Source organism: Chaetura pelagica, unplaced genomic scaffold (assembly GCF_000747805.2).
Source record: "Chaetura pelagica isolate M959 unplaced genomic scaffold, ChaPel_1.0 scaffold429, whole genome shotgun sequence".
Lineage (NCBI taxonomy): Eukaryota > Metazoa > Chordata > Aves > Apodiformes > Apodidae > Chaetura > Chaetura pelagica.
In genome coordinates this window covers 792,532-802,640 of record NW_009954542.1, presented here as the reverse complement: position 1 = coordinate 802,640, position 10,109 = coordinate 792,532, and the positions used below count along the sequence as shown (strand labels likewise).

General features: G+C 40.9%; 1 protein-coding gene across 1 annotated transcript in view; it reads left to right on the top strand.

Moving 5' to 3' along the window:
- The first annotated feature begins 6,570 nt into the window (after positions 1-6,570).
- VWF (von Willebrand factor) overlaps positions 6,571-10,109 on the top strand; it is a 136,173-nt gene continuing 132,634 nt past the window's right edge. Inside the window, exons 1-3 of the mRNA XM_010004925.1 lie at positions 6,571-6,594; positions 8,125-8,179; positions 8,727-8,885. Of these exons, the coding sequence (XP_010003227.1) occupies positions 8,125-8,179; positions 8,727-8,885 (214 nt within the window). The 5' untranslated portion in view covers positions 6,571-6,594. The remainder of the gene's footprint in view (positions 6,595-8,124; positions 8,180-8,726; positions 8,886-10,109) is intronic.

Sequence of the window (10,109 nt, the reverse complement as noted above, 5' to 3'; positions counted from 1 at the left end):
AAATATGCATATATTACAAAGAGTTACAAGAAGCTGAATGAAACAGTAGGATAGATATTATTTTTCTCCTGGTCTATGGACAATTTGTCCCTTACATGAGGTCGGTACTACCTTGAAGACAGATATCTGATGGTACTTCTCAGACACTAACACAAGTTTCAGTGTTCTCAGGAAGGGGATGCTGCTAGGGCAGAGCAGCACAGCCTGGGAGGGGGTTGCTTGTTTTCAGTCAGCTCCTGTAAATTTGGGAAGCAGTTGCTCACTGCTCTCTCTCACACACAAGATTTTCTAAGCAGGGTACTAAATGCATACATGCTTCTCACCTTACCAACTCCACTGTTACCCCATGGGATGCTTTCTATTAATTTGGTTTGCTCCAGATAGAGCAAACATTTCAGCATCCTTGTCATACCTTAACATCAGCACTGACATCAGACACTAACCAGGCAACCACCACAATATCACCATTAGGCTGCTGAAGAAAAAAACCCCAAACATTCAATGAGAGGGAATTTTTCCATTAAGATAATAAGAGAAAATGAGAGTCTGAATTCTGCATTACATCATGCCAGTTTCCCAAACTCGTGCTTTAAAAGCAGTTAACCCCTCCCCTCTGGGATTAGATTTGTCCAAATGCCCAGCTGCTGAAATGTCTTTAAATGAAACCATGAAAACTATTACTAACTAACACTTCTGGGCTGTGAACCTGTAAAACCATTGCAGCAACAATTCACCTTGTAACAGCACATTCAGGGCAGTCTGACATGTATAGAGAATAAAAGTAATCCTGAAATACACACCGAGATCTCAAATTCTCATTTATATGGAAAATGTCCTCAGTTGGTCTCTTAACTGGAATATCTTGGTTTTAGTAATCATGTAAGATTTACAGGTAAAAAAAAATAAATTAAAAATGTATGATCCTGGAGCAAAGGCAGCAGGGGTACCAGAAAGGCAGCAGGAGGCCTACAGAACAGAAATGTACTTCTGAGTGGACATCAGACAAAGTAGCCCCATCACCCTGCTCCCCATTTTGGCACAATGGGGTAGAATGAAAGGCTGTTAACCCCAGAGTGCTGAATCCCCATCACTCCATGCATGTACAAACCTACACCCGTGTGTAGGCACCTACTTGCACGTATCCAATCATCTGTTCTGACAGGAAAACCTCACTGAGCAAGGAGCAGAAGGAAACAGGAATGGCCAAAAGGTGGGAAATACCCTCTTAGGTTTGGCAAACAGCTGAAATGCATCTCATGAAACACCAGGGAAGCAAACAGGACATTGAAAATTCTTTCTTAATTTAAAAAAAAATTATAATTTATTTATTTTTTTAAATTTAAACCACTATTGCCAGCTTAGTGCAGGCGAGCAGCTGATCCCTCTGGCAAGCAAGTCTGTTTATGGGAGACCTGCAGCATTCCTGTGCTGCTGGTAGGGTGTGGCAAGCACAAGGCACTGGGGCAGCAGTGGGAAAGCCCCTGGCTGAAAGTGCATGAAGTAAAATCAACCATTCTGAAGCAAACACAATAGCTGAATATTTATAGCCTTCAACAGTGCAAGTGGCTATTTTTGCCGAGTGAAGCCTTTCCTTTGTAGAAGGGAGCAAACACAGACACTGTGATGTGGCTTTGCAATCTGAGAAGTGATTTTATCCCTCTCCCTTTCCACAGAAACACCACTTTCTGTATTTGCATCACAGGCATGTAAGCAAAGATGAATTCATTAATGTCTTCTACTCCATGCACAGGGCTGGGCTAAAGTCCTAGGAGGTTTTCTAATTATGTTCCTGCAAGACCACAGGTTTCCATCCAGGGTTACAACTGTTAACTGTCTTTCCACTGCCAAATGAGACAGCATCCAGCACCACCTGAAGCTTCTGTGTTCAAGGCTGACCCCTGTAGGATTGTCCTAAACGAACTATTTTCCAAACAAGAGCACCACCAGGTTTCATTTATACTTTCCACCAGATACAATGTTTTGTGCTGTGCTGCAAGTACATGTTTAATTTATGGTTTTGGCCACTACAGCTGCCTGCATGTCCTCCTTTCTCTTGAATATCTGTAACTGATTTATTTTCCTCATCCTTACTCCCTTCAAATGTTTCAATGAACAATTATGCAGTATAAATCTCATTTCAGGCTTTTTTTGCATGGGGAAGGTCAATACTCCATTTCAGTACAAGAGTACTTTGTTAATCTAGCTCATTTGCTTTCCTTGAAGGAGTGCAGTGGTCTAAATATTTTAAAAGGGAAGGGTTCAGATACAGGGTTACGTGGGCTTTTCCAGCTGATATTCTCAGTTAGGGTTTTTGGGGTGTTTGTGGCTTTTTTTTCCTTTTAAATTTTTTTCTTCCTTTTCTTCTTATTTCTTGGACATGAGAAGGTAGGAGGGGATGAAGAAACAACCTTGCTAAGCCTGTGCCCTGTGTTATTTCTGGCCTGATGCTCTGGGCTTTAAGGAACTATTTGCAATGATTCCTATTTTAGCTTGTTCATTGTTGCTTCTGCTGAGCTTCATTGTTGGGTCAGAAATGGAAAAAATAATACAAATCTCAGTTGTGAAAAACCACTGAGAGATACCTTCACTCAGATTGGGATAAGGAAAGCTGCCTTGGTTTGGTTTTCGACCAAAAAGAACTTTGACACAGGTCACTGTGTCAAAAATATACAAATTAATGGAGGGCTGGTCCATCACAGGGTTGGAGCAAATCAACAGGGATCAAATGATGATTCAGACTGTGGTTTAGAAAGTCTTTACCCTGTTGAATGTTGGAAGAAAAAATCTCATTGTTTCATGTTATACTTCACCTCTCACAATTCTTTTCCTAAGCAGCAGCTGTTCCCCATGAGTCTCTTCTTAAGAACTTTCTGTTCATTCACCAGACCCGTCTTCTCTTCCAGCTATTGCATTTTGAAGTACACCATCCTTAATTTGATTTTTGTGTGGCATCTGAGGATGTGACATTTGGGATTTCAGTTTACTTAAGGTGCTAATAACACTTTTTAGATCTCAGAAAATCAATCCATGCCTTTGTCTGCAGAAATGAAGTTAGGCTTATGGAAAGAAACTTTGTCCAGAACAGCATAGTTCAGCTCACGTGCTTTCAGCAGGGCCAGAATTAGGCTGGAGTCTTCAGATTAGTTGGCTGTATTAAGATCTATGTGTTGACATTCTAGATTGGCTTGTTTCATGCTGAAAACCCAATTTTGTTACGGAAACTCACTGGTATATTTTCTTAAGTAATATGAATTCATCTTCCAGCAGATGCATCTTTCAAATGGTCTTAAACCGACATCCTGTGTGGCTTCCATTGCCTAATCTAATTTGCCAGTTTCCAAGTGCAGAATCAAAGTGTAGTATTGTTTGGTTTTAGTTTTCCAGTTTACCCATAGCAAGATACTTTGGTTATTTTGTTGCTCAGGCCCTGTATGTTTCATCACTCTTCTTGCACCAGTGCTGGCAGTTTCATAATATGGGCACTTTGCACGTGTAGTGTCTGTGTCACAAACCCCATGACAAATGTGGGGTGCTAATGCCTCGCTATGTAGTATCCTACAACTGCTAGGAAACATTGGACTTGTTGAACATGACTGAATACTTGAACAAAGCAGTGAAAGGCATTATTATTGATTTTTTTAATTTAATTTTTTTTTTTCTGAGGAGTCTTTCCTATTCGTTTCTAGGAACTGGCTATAAGGGACTTTCCAGCAATAGTGCATAGTCCTTGATGTATTTTCTCCTGTGCCTCAGGTGTATTGTTTGTAATTTTACATGTCAGATGTGCCCAAGCATCAATAAGTTTTGCATTGGAACAGTGTACAGCATCAGCCAATAAATATACTCTTTAATTACCTTTTCCTTTTTTGGGGGGAGGGGGAGAAAATGGAGCCAGGAAACTTGTTCTTTGGGTGTCTATCTCAATTCATTTTCTTTGTTACTACCCCCAAGGTCCCTAATACACTTAAGAGGTGTCATGATGTCTGGCTTTTCTGAACTATCAAGTGCTGGCAGTGGACATCATGAAGTGTCCTCCAGTGTAGATCAAGGCTCTGATCACCCAGGTGAGTGCATGTGGACTCGAGGGGCTCAGTCCAAGCTCAGTCTGCTCGTCTCCGAAGCGCCTTTCGAAGGGCTCAGAGTTGTGTGGGTTTGCTCTCTCTCTCCCTGGCACATCAGATAAAGCATGTCAGGGTGTGAAGGCAGCAACACAAAAGCTAATAAAAGAAGAGGTTGGCCATCCATCATGGTTACTGCCTAAACAGCCCTGTATTGTTGGAGAACCAAAGAAATCGCTGCTGAAGAAACCCAGCAATGTTTCTATTTTTGAGGCACATTTTAGGGGACTCTCACTCCGTCTTCTCTATTGACCAACAAAAAAAGCACCTGTTAAGATTTAGATTTGCAAGAAGTTGCAAAAGGAAGGTACTGGCTTAGGACTCAGGTACTGAAAGAATTAGAACTGCAAAGACACAAGACCATGGTGATGGATCTTATTCCCCGTGTTATTGATAATACTGGGGTTTCTATAATGAAAGGTTTTGAGAACATCTCCCTGTGATCACCAATGTCCAGGCTCTCAGATGCATGCAGGACTTGTTGAGACTTAGCAGCTAGACCCAAGAGAAGACAATGATTGCTATTCAACACTATTCCTCTGTCCTCATATAAAACCAGAAGCAGATAGGAAGCTAAGGGAAAAACAAGAGTCATCTTACCTGTTGGCTCTGCAGTTGCCCCATTTCTGTCTGTTGTTCAGCTGTAAATTCAGCCTTGAAGGAAGACTTATGTGAAGGGTTTCCAGCCTGTCTCTATAGTTGTGTCACATTTAGACTGTCTACAACCCTGGCCTGCAGATTTCAGCAGGGTCAGAGCCTTCATGCCTAGTGGTTCCTCTATCTAAAAGTTTCCAGCTTTTGCTGTTGCACCCTCTAATGCAAAAATGCCAAAGAAACAGTTTTTAAAGCTTTGACTTGCGTATTTTTTTCCCATAGATGTTGCTCTTTTGCAAATGCAGAGGAGCACTTTGGGCAGAAGTCCTTTATCAGGACTCTATTGCAGCAGCAGGGATTGTAAGGGTTGCCTCATGCTAGAGGGATGGATGTCTCTGGAGGACAGCAAAGGCTGTGACTGTAGTGGACACCAAGTTTCTGCACACGTGGGACATTTTCTTGCATGGTCCCCAGAATCCTCCCAGCTGCTGTCAGGTGTGGGCCTTGCATCACCATCAATGTGAGTGGTGCAAACCATCCTTCTGCTGGAGCAAAGCTGGGAGCATCTGGTTGAGGAGATCCTGGGGAAGTACTCCTTTAAACATCTGGTTCTCTGGCTTTTTATGTGGGAAGAAACAATTTGGCCTGTGTTTCTTTCCTTCTGTCACTTGGTAGCACAGCTGTACAGCATTTTAACATGAGGATGTCAGGCAGAGTTCATACAAATACCTATGGCCAACAACGTAACTTTTCAACCTAAGCAGGCACATCATTTGGATTATCTCAAAAATAATCCATCAGCCTTTGGCAACTACCAACCTAGTAATCTGCAGCAATCATAAAGGAAATTGCCTGCAGGAAGAAGTGATGATATTACAGTGTGGGTTTTTTAATATTATGGTTTAATTTTTTTTTTGTTTTTCTAAAAGCAGGGTTTATACTCACTTCAGTCTCAGCATTGCTTGTGCACAAGGCAGACACGCCTGCTGGGGGCTCTCGAGGCATCTTTTTATTGTTTTGCATTGTTTTTCTTAATTAAAGTAAGACCTTATTCTGTGAATCAGTGGCAAAATATCCATTATGGGAAGACATACTGCCACCTAGCCTCTTGGTTACTGCTAGTAGCAACTGAAAATACAAAGTATGGGACATTGAAAGTAAGCTGTCATCTGCTCTGCTTTTTTTTTTTTGGCTTGGTAATTTTGCCCATCTCTGTGATCAAGTATGTGCATGATTATCTTTTTACTATGTGTTGTTCCAGAGGGTAACTCTATTCACTTTGCAAAATCAAGAACAGAAGGTGTTGATTGAATGCAATGTGACAAAATTCAAACGTGTTTGTACCTGTATAAAACCAGGTCATTACTAGCTCTGATTTTTTTATTTTTGCTTCTTTCTCCTTTAAAGCTGTTGGGTTTTTTGGCAGGAAAAAAAAAAAGAAAGAGCTGTGTGGTCTTTGAGGTTGGAGCATCCTACTCTTCCTCTTTAACAATAGCCTTTCAAATAAATATACTGCCTGTTGGCTCCGCCAGTGAGATTTGTCACACATACACATGCAAAATATATTTCAAAGACTTATCTGTCATGTAAGATTTTAAAACTATTTCCCCTCATTGTAACTTTCTGGCAATTAAGGCTACTGATTGACACGATAACAATTTAATCTATTGTCTTGAGAGTCAGACGGATCTGACGTTCGGTCTTTATCTTTCCTTTTTAAATGAACAAGAGTTCCTGGCTTGTACGAAACCAAAACATTTCAGACCAAAGCCATTCCAGTCCTGTCTTCTGAAGGAACATGGAGACGATGGTGTGGTAGGCTATAGGTGGCAACTGGAGGAGCTTCTTCTTCATATGCAGGAGGAATCTCGCACGGAAGAAGGTACATTCATTCCTAGTTGAGCCAGTGGTAAAATTATAGAAGGTTATATACTGGTAGGTCTTGCTTGGCTGTATTCTGGTTTGCTAGTGGCACCTACTCTATTAGAATTGGGGGAAACTTCAAGTCTGCAGCTTCGAACAAACCGGGAGGTGAAAGGGGGCTGAAGAGAAGGCTTTTGTACCCTGTCTTTTTTTCTCTGCCTGCTTTGTAAGACTGAAGAGTTAACAAAGAAAAGCAATATCTGGTTTTGTCACAATAACACCATGCATGCACTTAAAATCCACTAGCAAGTGAGTAATCTGAGAATAATGCCTATTGTTTTCTTTGTAGTTGCATTCCCATGCAGTTGCCACTTCTTGGCTATCTTGGAGCAGGAACAGCCTTATGTCAGACTGGCATTTGCAGCCTTATATTAGACTTAACTTTACAATAGCCCTTTATTATTTATTTTTTTTTTGTAAATAAGGCAAATTCAGCATTTATTTATGTGGCTGTGAATTGGAGCTACCTAACTGCCATCAGTAAGAAGTGTGCATCTGTAAACTGAAAGATTAATTTGTCTTGCAAAATGCATTCTAGTCTTTAATTGGATGGTACCTTTTGAAAAAGGTGTGTCTGGTCTACTGGTGTTAATATATGAAGTAGGGTATATTTAAGCCTCTCTAATTTCTTATATGATTACTGAAATTAAGTCGCTCAGATGGAGCTCTCTACAGCTTTTATCCATTAACTGCTAATGTCTTGGCACAGAATGCATCTGTAATTCACCATCTCCATTACACTCCTATCCTATGATTATTTTTAAAGGCCAGACAGTATGGGATGTAGTTTATTGACATGTGGGGAATGAAGGTTGATGTTTTGGTTGTAGAAAGCAGGAGGCAACGCTACAACCGATGGTGGTGAAATGGAAGTTTTCATCCTGTGTCTCTAATCTCTGCACAATTTCCTCCCTTTACTTCTTGCCCCTTATTTCAAGTGTATTATTACCCTGAAATTAGTGGGTTAGATGCATATGGTTATAATGGTCTGCCAGCTGGTGCAACAACTATATTTTCTTTGCCTTCATGAGTGTTTGGACAGGATGTAAAACTTGTGCAGCAGAGCTGACTTCTACTGGAGCCAAGTTGGCTGATCCAGTTCGAGTGTGCTTCTTCATGTCAGGTTGTCTGATAAACAACGTCGTGTACTGAAGGGCTTTACGTGTGGGTTGTATTAACTAGGGTAAATCAGAATATGTGTGTCTGCTGGGTTGCATTTCCTGTGGAGGTAGCCCACATTTCCCTGCAATGAGAAGTGCAAATGGAAACAAAGACTAGTTATTCTCCTGGATTACTTATTTAAAGAAGCATGAGTGGATAACAGAATTACTGTGAAAGTCTGCAGGCATTATGGCTTTCTGAAATGTTATAGAACCTAAAAAATAGCTTTAAAATGGTTAAAAGGATGGAAAATGTTGAGTTGTTGTGAAACGGACTAAACACTCCAAACTAAGATTATTCTGATCTCTCTCTTTATGGTTTTTGACAGATGCTCATCTTGACAGTGCTGCTAACAAACCTGCTGCTGGCCACTGTAGAACTGGGTAGGAAAACGTTTATTTTTCTGATAACTAGGAACCACAATATGTTTTCACTGTTTCTACTGTGGGATTTTATCCAGCCCCCTCGCTCTTTTGCCCATCTAACCTTGCAATCCTGGCTCAGGCAATATTGTAGTCATGCTGAAGACATCAATAAACTTACTGGTTTTGGGTCTTAACCTTGCAACAAGCACTGAGTCACAAAGACTCCTTCAAGTCAGTGATGTCTGGATGAATAATCGATGGGACTTTGCTATTGCCCTGTTGATTTTAGTGGGATTGCAGGCAGGCACATATGAGTGAACTCATGGCATTGCTCAAATGGTCAGGACTGAAATTACCCATGCAAGGTGTGGGCCAATAGAACTAAAGCAAAAAAGCCATTCAACTAAGGCATATAAAAAATTTCTGTGCTTGATCCTCTGTACTGCCAAGACACTAGAGCTGAAGGTCCAGGACATGCAACGATCTATAGCAATAAATGCCAGCAAATAAGTTCCTAAACTGCCCAATTATTGTTTTACAAGTTTTCTTGTGTTTTGATATCCAGGATCATCAGGTTCATTGCTTCAGGAGTCGTCGGTTTCCCGTTGCAGCCTTTTTGGGAATGATCACATCAGAACTTTTGATGGTTCTTTCTACAGTTTTGCTGGAGATTGCAGTTACCTCCTCGCTGGGGACTGTCACAGGCGCTCGTTCACACTCTTAGGTGAGCCTGAGCAAGAAGTAACAAGCACAAAATGTGGTAGGGATGTGGCATTGCATTTGTGCTGGGTTCCATCACTAAGGACAGAAGACAAATAGTTGCCATTTGTCAGATAGGATGGACCACTGCATAAAAGGATCTTGTATTTCCTCTTGTATGAGGAAATTCTGTCATTTTGGCGTCTATTATACCTGGGTAATATAGCTCACATGTAACTAAACTGTCAAGTACTGGAGATTTTCTTACTGGCTTTTCTGAAGAGGGGAACCCAGATTTTTTTAAAATTATTTTGAATGCACTAGGGGAAGTGGCTGTTAGAGTTGAGTACAGGAACATGAATGCTCTGCAGCATTATTCTGGGGGAAGGGCAAGAGATGATCTAAGAACCAAAACTGTTTATTACTTTCATACCAAATTATTTTTGGTACCTATTTTTATATTCACTAATAACTGTTCTGTATTAGTCAGAGTTTAAGATGACTTTTTACTGACTGCAAGTAAATTGAAGTAAACTGATCCCATACCTCTGAAAAGGAACTGTATACCAATGTAAAGAATTTTCTTCTTTAACTGGAACAAGTTGGCAACAATTTTTTGTATGTAGAAGAACCCACCCACATATGTGAAGCATGAACTAATTACAGTATTTTATGTGGTCAATTAAATCTTAAGAAAAAGCAAAACAACCCATGGATGGATATGTTATGTTTATATTGGGCACATGAGCATGGCATGATCTATTTTTGATTCCTACCTTGGTATATGTGTGTGAGTTTGTTTCGGCTTGTTTGGACTCCTGGCTGTGAAGTGGAATCTGCATTGCTGAGCAAAAAATTTAGGTCTGGGCAGAGCTGGATGCCTTAGAGAAGGAGATCCAGAATGGGAGGTGCATTATGCAAGGAGCTGCTGTGAAGTCAGAGCTACAACAATGGGCAAAAGCAGACAAAGGACTACGTCTGAACCCCCACCTTTTTCTCTCTCAGAGCCTAAGAAAGTTGTCTCCACCTCTATGTGCTGCCCCTTTAGAACATTTCAGAGTGAGGTGCCTCGTCCCAGCTGGATAGCTAGTATTGGCATCGACCCCTTAAAGACCAGTTGAGACAGTTGGAAGGCTTATCAAGAACAAAGATATCCAGGCTCAGTTCTTCTGTTCAGCTCAATGGATTCAGTCCCTTCTCTTACCACTGAGCTATGTATTATTCTTCAGAGGAAACTAAGAAGGGAAAG